This window comes from Myzus persicae, unplaced genomic scaffold, assembly GCF_001856785.1.
Source record: "Myzus persicae strain clone G006 unplaced genomic scaffold, MPER_G0061.0, whole genome shotgun sequence".
NCBI lineage: Eukaryota > Metazoa > Arthropoda > Insecta > Hemiptera > Aphididae > Myzus > Myzus persicae.
In genome coordinates, this window is record NW_019100758.1 from 51,434 (window position 1) to 64,432 (window position 12,999).

Genomic DNA, 12,999 nt, shown 5'->3' on the forward strand with positions numbered 1-12,999 from the left:
GGGAATTCCCCTATGAAATCACCCCTTCTCCAGTTTGATAAAAGTTAGTTTTGTGTTAATTAATTTAAATTTGAAGGTCTCGTCATTGACAGTAGTTATTTATTATGTACAGTATTATTCTATAGTATAATTGTTCAGGCTAGATCCTTAAATAGTTTTTTAGTCCTGTTTTCAAATTGTAAATTCTACGCCTAAATTATTTTTATAAACATTTCTTTTTAATTTTATAATATAATTCCAGAATAAATGTGTCATATTATATTGATTGTTTTTAAGTGTTTTTTTTTATGAATCGTTTAGAGGTAGAAGTAAAAATATTAATTAAAATTCATACAATTTCTGGTGTCGAGTGAAGTTAGTTGTAAGTGGTGTTAAAGTGTATAAATTGTATAGAATGCTATGTTAATCCTCTATAGAACCTATTACTTACTCGTCTCTCCTTCCCTTCATCGCTTCTAAACAATACAATTAGTATGAATTTCATATTATTTTAACATTATAAATTATGCATACAAATAAATCATTTTATTAAAATGAGTAAAAACTAAAACTAATTGGTTTAAATTTTTTAAGAATGCTTCCACATTTATTAAATAAAATACATAATTTTGGATTCAGTTGCTATTCGTTTTAGGGAGAATATAAAAATAAATAAATATATTTTTAAAAACATCTTGTAATGACACAGGAAGTTGTGTTGAAAAAAAATTAAAACAATATTTGGAAACTAATACATTTTTGATATAGTTTAGATAGAGTATCTAAAATTAGGGAATATATGATTATATGAAGATAAAATATTATTTTTAAATATATATTCCATATAAGAAATGTATTTAATTTTTAAAACAATAATAATTTACACAATATACTGGCACTACTGACACTAGCGTTTATTTAATATGCTGTTTAGTCATGAAAATTACTTAAATAATATATAGTAATGTAAATATGATTATTTGTATATATAGTTTTGGGGATCTATACAACCATACATAATTAAAAAATATAATTATATTTGAATTTCGATTTCAAATAATTACAAAAAAAATCTTGTTCAGAAGAATGTTATAAACATATTAGCAGTTTATTTCGACAAAAATAATAATAAGATTCGTAATTCATAAATATTGTTTATGAAATAATGCTTTATACTGCAGGAATATGATATCATATCAAATCATATACCTAGGTACCTACTTACATCATATTAAATAATAATAATTGTAAATGTATTAAATAATACTATTAGTATGCACTACAAAAGAATAATTTTTGATGGTTTTAAAGAAATGCTATTTGAGTGTACCAACTTGATATTTTAATGTGAACTTTTCACATTGTTTTTGAATCTAATATTAGGTACTATAAATCGCGGGCCTTAGCCGAGATGGTTGAAATGAGATAATATGTTTACTTATTTTTATTTCAGCGTTACTTTGATATTATAATATTTTTAGTAAGACTATTATTTTAGTATTATGTATTATGTATTACGATATCCATCGTTAAGATACTTATGTTTATTAAAACATACATATTGTTCAATAATAACATTCATTTTAAATCGATAACATTTATTATTTACTCGTATATTTTATTTATTTTCACTCTCAACTACGAACAATTCTTTTAGGTACCTAATTTCTATAAAAATTAATTAGACTTGAAATTACATTTATATCATATTCAACAAATCAATGACTTTATTTAAATCTTATTATCCACGCAGTTCAAGTTATTTATGTCAACTTTAACTACATACAACCAAGGCCATAACTGGAAATTAATTTGGGGGGGGGGGGTTAAGCTTAAAAAATGTGTACTAATTTTATTATAATCTTTGAATTCCGTTGTGGTTTTCAACCCACCGAATATCATTGATGTCAGTTTAGTCCACTTAGTATTAGGTACAATGTTTTTTTATTTTAGTTTTTAATATATTAATATATAGTTATTTTACTACCACATAATGTAACATGAAGCAATTTAGGGGGGGGGGTCGAGTACTTATAAGATAGTTACGATAGGAGAGTATTGGGTATTGGGTTTTATTAAATTCTAAAGACATTAACAAGATTCTCTAAAAAAAAAATGATTTATATCTGACAGAAATAATTTCAACTGAAGTTTTATTATTGTTTTTGGTGTGTTTAAGATACTAAGATTACACTTAAGGAGGAATGATTTGCAGTTTTGAATTTTTTTTTGGTAAGAGGGTTGAATGTATTTCCCATTTATTACGAGAATAGAATTTTTTAATTGTATAGGTAATTTGAATAAACTATTTGGTAAAATTTCATTAAAAAAATTATTTATTTCATTTTTTTTTGATCTATTTTTGAAAAAAATGTTTTGAAACATCATAGTTTCATAAAAATCAACATATAACAATAACGTTTCAAAAATATAATTATTATAATGATTACTATAATTAGTATTTTATTTATGAAAATTATTGTTGTAGATTATTATCTATACTAATATTGAGAAAAACAAGCATTTTGTACTTAGTAGTTTAGTATAGTCAAATAAAGGTCCGAAAGACGGTTATTCCACCGGCCACCACTCCTTTTAAAATGCTTCATAGGTTACTGACTGTTTTTAATATAAATTACTGCTCTAGATAGTGTTCACTCACTATACTTTAAGATTTAAAAAAATTGTACTGCAATAATTTGATACAGTAAAATATTAAGAAGTGTCAGAAAGTGTTGAACATTTAGATTGTAAACCTTTTCAAATTTGTTTAATTCAAAACTGTTGTTAACTTATTCTAAGTTTAGGTTAGATAATACAACTAGAAAATAGGCAAATCTTGTGTTTTATTTTACAATTAGTTATTCATTATTATTATTATTAGAATATATCTCAAATTTGATCGTCAAAATACAAAAATAGCAACGCGTTTTTATTTTTGGAGAACTTCTAAAACATTATTTTCGTGGAAATTATCAACAGACATATAAATATGAGAAATTATAATTTCAAGTAGATATAACGAACTGTATACGAATAACAATACAGTTTTTCGTACATGATGAATTCAATTATTGATCATCAGTATTTATATCCCTATTAAAAAATTAATACATTTAACACTACCCTTGTGTTGATACAGTTAGAAACTCAAAATTATGACACTGGCAATAACTGCAACCTACGCCACTGGTGAAGATAACACCACGTAACAGAACGATTACCGTATGAGTTGTGTTTTGCTCGACGAAAACTGTACACAGCATTTGGCAGAGAAAACAACATTACATTATTGAAACCAACGACCAGCAGACATCAACAACGAGGGAGATAGCTTATAAACGGGTGTATTTACTAATACATCCTGCGTATAATACTAAGTCATGAACTCCTTAATGGTTATTGTGACAGACAATGAACCAGCTTCCTATGCTTAATCGGGTGCATCCACAAACATCGGACTAAAATCTTCAATCTTGGTAATGCAGTATCATGCAGTATGAGATACAAAACAAAGTTGAATTTATTATTCATGAATACTATATTCGATCAACTTCAAACCTCATACACTACCAATCAGGTGGACCAGTTGGTCAGTAATAATACTTTTGAACGACGTACCTAATAATTTAATTTACCCTAAAATGGTAACTTTATGGCCAAGCGAAGTGTGTAATCCGAAAGCTTCAGGCATGACGGAAGGACTGAGTCTTGAAGGACCATTGGCACTGCTAAATTTTTAACAGATGTACCTACTGGAAATCAATATCTGTATAAAGCTATTACAATGTTTCCAAAGTCTGACAAATAACCTGAAATAATAATAAAAAAAAAAATAGACCGATCTTCTCCTAGATGCTCTGTCAACAATCTTCAGGTCACTGTTATTAAATCAAATCAAAATATGCTCAAAGCAAATATACTGCCACGAAAAATTTGATTCTAAACCCCACATTGTATATTGGCAAAGTGTGGCATGATAATCTGTTACATAAACATCATAAAAACTCATTGTAATATAATTACCATCACAAAGCATACATTTGAAAAAATATATCTTATTTAATCGAACTTCTTTGGTAAAATAAAACTCAAACATCATATCACTAATTAGGAACATCCAAGATGGAGTATCTCGAGGATTTTGTTTGTCAATTGTCACCATACTTTTTTGAAATTTTTTACATCGATGACATGTCACGTTACTAATTATCAAAAGTTGCTTTATTCATTTCAAAATGTAGCATTCAAGAAATCTCAACTGCAGATCAACCACATGATGCCGTGTTCCTATTATTGGAAAATAACTGTAAACCAGTCCAAAAAAGCACTAATACCGAATATACTAGATGATGTGGTCGATAACTCTTGGACGATCATCACACGAATAAACAGATAAGTATACGTTCATAGCCTCATGTCCCTACCATATTGACTCTCCGCTTGTAAACTGTCTTTATTAAACCGGCCTTACCGGACAAACTGTAAGACTTCTGGAAAGCGTTCTTTCAACAACATTGTCGACACATACAACTGTTCTTTTCAGGACCACCACTTGCTGTTCGATAACATGACAGTAGCAACTTAAGTGAGTGGTCACATTAGTGGGATCCTCCTCCGCCCTCTAGCTAAGTAAGACACATTCCATACGACTGCACTCATCCAAGACCACCTCTAGTTTCTTAAATATACTCGACCAGTCGGGCCGCTATCAAGTTCATCGTATTAAAAATATATTATACGTTATATAAATATTACAACACAATAAACAACGAGTTACCAGTTAAATCATCGGTTAGGTATTTAAATTGTATACGAAGCATCACAGCTAATACGTTTCATAGTCGGGTGGTACTACTGAGTACCTTCCACCCTGAAATTTCTCATTACTTTAAGCCTTTATAAGAAATTACCTATTTTAAAAATATTTATGTATATATTGCAATTTTGTAATTATGTTTCAATAATAATAAACAAAAACCTTTTCATAGTGTCAATATTTTTTTAATGTGAAACATCTAAAGTGGTGGGTTACGGGTGATACTGAGTTTATTGCATTAATTTAATATATTTAAAACGGAAAAAATGCATCAAAAACAGTATTACTATTATCTATACAATATTACTAATAAATAATTGATAGGTAGGGGATAAGTAACAATTAACTAGTATTATTTTTCTAAATTGTTATTTAATTTATAAATATGTACCTACGTATATTATATTGTAAGTTTTTTTTTAAACACCTCTAAATCTCTTTACAACGATTTTTTGAGACATTTAACTGGATTGGCTAGTCATGTCGAAGAAAAAGTACTATCAACGAAGGGTATTGGGTTTATTAAGGAGAAGATTATTAAAGTCATTGTATTGAGCTAATGGTATTTTATTTTTTCAAACAGAGGAGACGAAGTGGTTAAGATATTATGTGTACGGATCAAGGAAAAGTAGTTACATTTTTTCATTTTAATATGGTTATACCTAATATTTTAAATGTTTTTCAAGTTAAAGTTAACTTATTTTGTTATTGTAAATATATAACTTTAACTTGTAAATAAGAGGTCACTGTTTTATATAATAGAATATAGTGCAAATTGAGTAGTTATCAATAAATTAAACTTTTAAAATATTTAAAAAATTAAGTCAGTTTTACTGATGTAAAGAGTTTTTCCTAAGGTTTATAGATTAAATAGATAAATCTAAATTAAATTATCATTTCAATCATAGAAATAATAGAAATTCAATAAGGTAGATAAATGTAATAAAATATTAATTCGAAATTATAAAAAATGTCTTATGTTCTAGATGTAAGGACCATTTTTACTCCATAATAAATCGTATATTTTATTGTTTATCCTTATAACCTACAAAATTATTTTGTGTAATGTGTTTCTACTTTAAAATAAAATGTAATTACTGATTTTCGTACTTAATTATCAACATAAAAAACTGAATTTCGTTTATAATGTTAACATTTTGTTTTAAGTTATAAGACATTATCATTACAGCTATAAAAACAAATATTTTATAAATTAATGTATTCTTAACTATTGGTTTCGAAAACTTTTATTTTTTTACACTATCCAGGCAAATGTAATATTTAAGGTTTTCAGAGTTTGAATAATTAAACGCGAGGATCTAATGACTAAAAAATCGTTTCATTAAAATTTTAAAATGAACATAGGTTTAACTCCCGTTTTTATATTTGGTTTTATTTAACGCTCTTGGGCAGCATTTACCCATATTAACCCATATTATATTGTTACACCAATTAATGGAATACATTAATAATGCAATTTCTGGGCTTAGGATAAACCTATTAAAAATACTCGGGATCGATTGTTTTATTAATATACTTTGAATTACTTACCTGAACAGAAGAAGATTTAACACTACCAGAGATATGCACGGTCCAGTGTGCACGAAGATCACACGGAAAGCATAGTACAGAGTGAAGTATACGTCAAGTGTGACCCAATGTTCAACCCAATATGCGTGCTTCATCTTAAATTAAAACAAAACAAAATATACAGAATATATTATTATTTAGTTAGCTAATATGTTGTAAACAATAAATACAATGACGATGCACAGTGTATACAGTATTTGAATCACACAAATAATCACATATTTGTTTTTGAATCGTGAGTTGCGACAAAGGTGGCACTGTAGCAGGTACCTATATTTACCTTATAGACCTAATGCTACTAGACAATAACTTAATGTGTATTAAAACAGCATTACGAGTAACAACATCCGACGACAAAATACAATAATCTATATATCTATTATCATACCTTACTATGCATCGCCATACATATTCATTTAACAAGTAAGCAAAAAGTGCCCTCTATGTTGTTAAGGTTTCCATACAGTCATTGCATGTCTAGTAGTATAAGGTCGATGACTATTACACCGTCTCCGTATTCCGTGTAAACCGCGTGGTTTACCAATAACCACAATATTATACCTAGGTACTAAATAGTTGAAAATATCTCATTACTCCACCGTGGTTATTTAAATGTGGTTATTATAACAACAATGTAGTGAAATCGTTTTACTCGAACAGTATTATTTGATTTGTCAAATAACAAGAAAGTTTTGAACACGGACCACATGGTCAAACGAAATACTGTGGTGACAGCGTAATAGTATAAACTTTAAAGTATGTGAAATATCATAATAATCAGAATGTTTGGATACCATTGGGTGGTGGTGCTAGTAGAATCTATCTTATAATCAAGATCGGGATGTAGAGTATCTACCTTTAAATTTAACTAATAAGAATTAATAGGTATTTATAAATAACTATTTCGAAGAAATAAAAAAGTCTAACTAACAGAATCGATTTAACATTTTACCATGATAGGTACGTGTTTTAATCAAATCAAATTTAAATCATTAGTTTTAGTTTAGAGCTCTGTCTACAGAAATTATTTGTAATTAAAAACGTATGTTATTTGACCCTCAAATGAATAACAATATTAATTAAAATACATAGAATTAACGATTTATATGATATAAACATAAAAATACGTATTATTCTTACAACGATTTGAACAAATTGAATAAAAAATCAGTACATTTTAAAAATTGTAAGACTTTAAGTGAGTTGGCACATGGCGAAAATGTTATAATGTTTTTCTTCTTACTGTTTCCACAATAATAAACGTTAAGAAAAAAATCACTAACAGGTTTTGAATTCTATAAAAATATACTCTAGCTAATATAACACAATTTCCTCCTTCCAAACATTGGACATCTAATTGATAAAATTGAAACAGTCACCTGGTTTGTAAGCACAGTACTTCGTTAACGGTAGATAGCAGAAACAATTGAATGATTGCTGTTTTTTTAAACTTTTTAATATCATGTTTTCACTTGATACCTAAAGATTTTTTTAACATTGTTTTGAAAGAAAATTTTTTTTTAAATATCTTAATACGAGGTAGATACGTAGTTATTACGTCTAAGATATTGTTTATGCAGAGGTTTATTACAGAGGTAACCTCTGTTTCATTACATATTAGTAAAATATTTCTCAAGCTGTAACCCAAATTTAGTGAAGTATCTTCCAGCAAACTGATATTATTTATTTATCTTTATTATTAAGAAAAACAATCCGCGCCTGCTATAAGACGTAGCTAATAAGACGTAACATTGCACAACACAAACATTACAAAGTAGTTAATAATAGTAAATAATAAATAAATAAAATGAAATGGATAACATTTATTTTATTTTTTAGAGTATAAAAATAAATAAGATAAAACTTATATTATTAAAATGTGGAGGTTACAGTAGGTTGATGAGATGAGTTACTGGTAGAAGTTACAGATACTATTATTATTATCATCATCATACCATACATATATTTAGATTATTTCAGATGGATATTGTCAAGATTCCCGATGCAAATACAGATATAACTCAAACTAATATTTGCATGTTAATGTACCGAAGATTGGAACATTGAACAAATGAAGCAGACAGTTTCCAACAGATTATAATATTTAGTAAGTACCTACCAACTAAATCCGTATTGGTACAAGAGCACGAACAATCCAAATATCACCATAATATTACATTACTTTTGTGGACTTTTCGGGCAGTTTATGAAACACTTCTGGGTTTTATCGTTATTATTAAGGCAAAATATTTGAAAGATGATTTGATGAAGTCATTAAACTATAAAGATCTATCCACTATTCATTAAATATATTAATTGAAAAACGGTCTGTAAAAAAATAATTGTTTTGTATGTGGGGTGAGAATAATTGTTACAAGAAGAGGAAGATTTTCGAACCAAAATAAGTAAATGTATCTAATTGAATACCTACCAGATCAGAGAAATTGAATAAAAATCGCTTTTACCATTCTTGTCGTATCGTGTGAATCAACGTAATGGATTGTGTTTGTAGATAGGAAACGTACCACAGTGGTTTAATTGAATTCGGCTGATAATATCGTTACGAATTAAATATTGATTTCATCATTGTACATATAGGTATGGTATAGTACACATTGGTATGACCACATTAAGCTGTTGAGAAACACAGTGACTCAAGAATTCAATAGGTGATTAAAATTAAACGACGACATTAAAGTGTAGCCCTTAAAATTAACTATGAATGTTATTCTTTGTGTCGAATCGCATTAAATAAATTCCCATATAAATACATTCCTGTCACGGGAGTTTGTGTACACGGGAGTTAGGAAGGAAGCTTACATTTCAGGATATCAACAAATCATAACTACGTTTATTATCTATATAATATTTATAGTATACTATTATAATAAAATATTGTAAACATCAAAAGGAAATGATAACAAAAATAATATAATTTACTTTGGCACCCGTACCCACTTAATTTAATTTTAAAGCATTTTAGTTTTGTTGTAGAGATAATTTATTATTGTTTGTGGAAAATCTTATGTGTGTTCACTTAATATTTACACTGTACTCTATAGTCTGGTAAAAATGGCTTTGTACTTATTATTAATAATGTATTAAACTCGAGAAGAATGTATACAAACACCGTGTGTGCCGTTGAAAAAAAAACATTTAAAGTGTTTGAACAGTATTGACATCGAGTGCATAGTTTATGATAATGTGTTACAAGTTTATGCACAAGTACTTTCTTCTGAGGTCAGGTTGATCGCAGCTGAATTTAATCAAACATAGTTTACGATAAACTTGATAAACATTCCAGAGTAAAAGTGGTGAGATAGGTAGTTGCTTTATATGCCTACGATATATTACTTTAACGCCTCTATAACACAACCATCGAGTAACTTTCAGTTGAATTTAAAGTTAAAGTATTCACACACCCACATACACGCACTATGTAAACTAATTCACTTAATACGAAAATTAAATTTTACAAGACCACAACGGCCTGGTCGAATAGGTTCCTCGATAAATTATTATTTAAGGTGTAAAATAATCAATATTTTGTCTTAAAAACTAGAACTATAAGTACTTCAGATTCTGAGCGGAGCGATGAATGTATTGATTTTACAATGATGTATGTATTTCATTTTATTTATTTTTTAGTCCGTCATCACGTATTGTGACAGTAAAAGTACTTCGATTTTCTCCAACAACAAATTTTATGGTAGGAAAGTGAATAGAGCTTGGAAATTAATAAATGTAAATCTTCTTACATTTTAGTATTTTACTAACAATTAGTATGATTACAAATTACAATATATTAGTTTGAATATCAGCGTAATATATGGATTCTTATTTTTCATAATTTTTATTTTCAAAATAAATGTTACTAATTCTATTTCAACTGTGGACAAATGATTTAAAGTATATTTTTTTATACATATTTAACGTCTTAAAAATATGCACTCGTCAAAAGGGAAAGTTTCTACTATGTTATTGTGATAAACTAGGGTGTCAAAACTAATACGGGAGAAAATGTTGTGGAGAAAACTGGATGAGTATAACTTGTGGTTGACTTAAATATACTCAAACTAACAAAACTTTTTCGATTACTTCTAAAATAGCTTTCAGCAATGAGAAAATCTCATCAGTGAGTGAATTAAAAAATATTAGATTGTGTTAATTTATTATGATATATGAAATTTTGATTTTTGTTTAAAGAAAATCTCTTCTTTAAACGTTTGAAAGTTATTTACCACCAATGCTAGTTACTAGACTTAATATTATACTATATTTCAAACTTGATTGTTTTTAAAATAAATATTTGAACTGATAACTAATATTAAATGAGTGTTTCATTTTAAGAGAATAGTGAATATGAATTTGTCGGACGCAAACTGAGTAGATGCAGATAATCTGTTATTTAAACACTTTTAAAAACTTGTATCCTTTTTGTTAAACTTATAGCTTTTATTGGATAATTCTTCAAGTTCTACTTAAAATTTAATATAATTTTCTCAAGACTTTATATACTAAATCCATGCTAAATAACGAATATTAAAAGTTTCGAAAACTTGGATATTGGGACTTAAAAACTATGGTAAAATATATTTCAAGTCGTCGCCCACCGCACGGTCTCCCCATAAAAATGATTACATAATATTGTTTAATATTTTAGCATAATAATTCCATTTTTAAAACTTTTACACACTCAACGAAAGGATGGTTGCATTTATATTCTACAAACTCGGTTTTAATCTGATGCCATGTACCTACTGGCAAAAAAGGTTAGCAAAAAACTGTAATTATTTATAGTATACATTCAGTTGAGCAAACATACACTCGTTTCAATTGATTATGCCATATATACAATGTTTTTTTTTCATATAAAAGTAGAATTTTTGAATGCATTAATAGTGGAAAGATTTACAAACCGGTCATAAATAAAAGGACGAATTATGCGTAAGGGTGTACCTCACAAGCAGACCATTTTAGTATCTGTTCAAACAACGATGAATGCATATGAATAGTATTGTTTTTTTTTTCACAAAATCGGAGGGGAATAATTATAATTATATATCCTGATTCACTCAAAAAAGTTACTATGTGATATTACTTGAAAATTGTTTTTTTTTTGATTTTCTGCATAAAAGTTTTAATTTTTTGTATTAACAATTATTATGTCACTGAATCGTTTTGTTTTTTTTTTTTTTTGTCATTGTTGGTGAAATCTTATTTGCAGTTAGTTAATAGGTACCTAGGTACTAAACCGGCAAATAAGTTATATAAATCGACTTCCAAATGTACACCGGATATACTATTTGAACGTTTAACTGGAATCTAGAAATGGCTTCAAATTGTCGTTTCCCTGCAAGATAACTGATGTACAATGTATTAAACTAGTTATTCAATAATTCTTTATAAGAAAAATAATATAGATTATTCAATTGTTTTTCTTGTTATTTGTTTATATGAACAATAATATTTTTTTTCACAATTGTAATTTTTTTGTAAAAACTACATCTGCAGCCTATTGAAATAAGATTTAATGGTATAGTAAAATACATAAAGTTTTTTAAATACTTCGCTATAGTTTAGATGATATGAAATACTATGCCTACTAAATACCTACTTATTTTTAGGAAATTTTCCAAATTATTTGCAAATATTCACTTATGAATAATAATTATGTTTCAAATTTTTTTTTTTCGATTTAATATTTTTATAAGTAAGACCATTAAGTTAAGCCATTATTGTTTTGCGAATAAATTCGTATCAAATATATCTCTGTGAAAGTTGTATTAATGAAAAATAAATGTATATAATAATGAGTAAATACAAATTGTAATTTATTTTAGACAAATATATATGCATGATTTAGGATCATTTATACGAGATTTTGTACACAGTTTTTTGCTTTTAATTATCATACAAAAAGTAATAAAGACGTAAGCTAACATTTTTATTTTTTTTTTTGGTTTCTTTTAATTTAAGAAATACTCAAATATTGTAATGCTAAGATTTATAACTACAAAACTACATTTTTGACACCAATAACATGAGTGCAACTAACTTTTCTCGAGTATTGTTTGAGTTGTACTTATTATTTATACTTCAAAGTTTCGAAAAAGCTTTTTTGACAGAATAATTTGTGCTTCAAATAGTTAAATATATCTTTAGAAAAATGTGAGCTTAGAGAAGAACATCGGTTAGTAATTTTTTTTTAAAACACTCTTCAATTCGGAAACACCAAAATTCAACACATACACAATAAATTCTTATGTTGATTATCTGCCTGAAACGAAAAGTAAAAATCCAAAATAACCTCAAACCTATCCTATAAAACTCAGAGATCTAACCAACATATTTTTTATACAAATGGATAACATTGTAAATACATAGATTTATAATAATATATAACATATGGTCCAATGTTGGTGGTGTCATTGTGCGTGTCCACAGTAAGAGACAAAAAAGATCCTGTAATAACAAATATATATATTAGAGACAGAATCAAAGTTTTTTCTTTTCTTATCTGTGGTTTAAAACAATTTTATATTTACGTTGGATGTTTCAATTTTAAACGTAACTACCTATCAATAAAGTATGATTGTGAATTTGTGATC

General features: G+C 27.3%; 1 protein-coding gene across 1 annotated transcript in view; it reads right to left on the bottom strand.

Annotated features, from left to right (window-relative positions):
* Positions 1-12,999, bottom strand: part of LOC111042827 (sex peptide receptor) — a 212,975-nt gene that overhangs the window by 11,685 nt on the left and 188,291 nt on the right. The window contains exon 5 of the mRNA XM_022327523.1: positions 6,350-6,483. Within this exon, the coding sequence (XP_022183215.1) occupies positions 6,350-6,483 (134 nt within the window). The remainder of the gene's footprint in view (positions 1-6,349; positions 6,484-12,999) is intronic.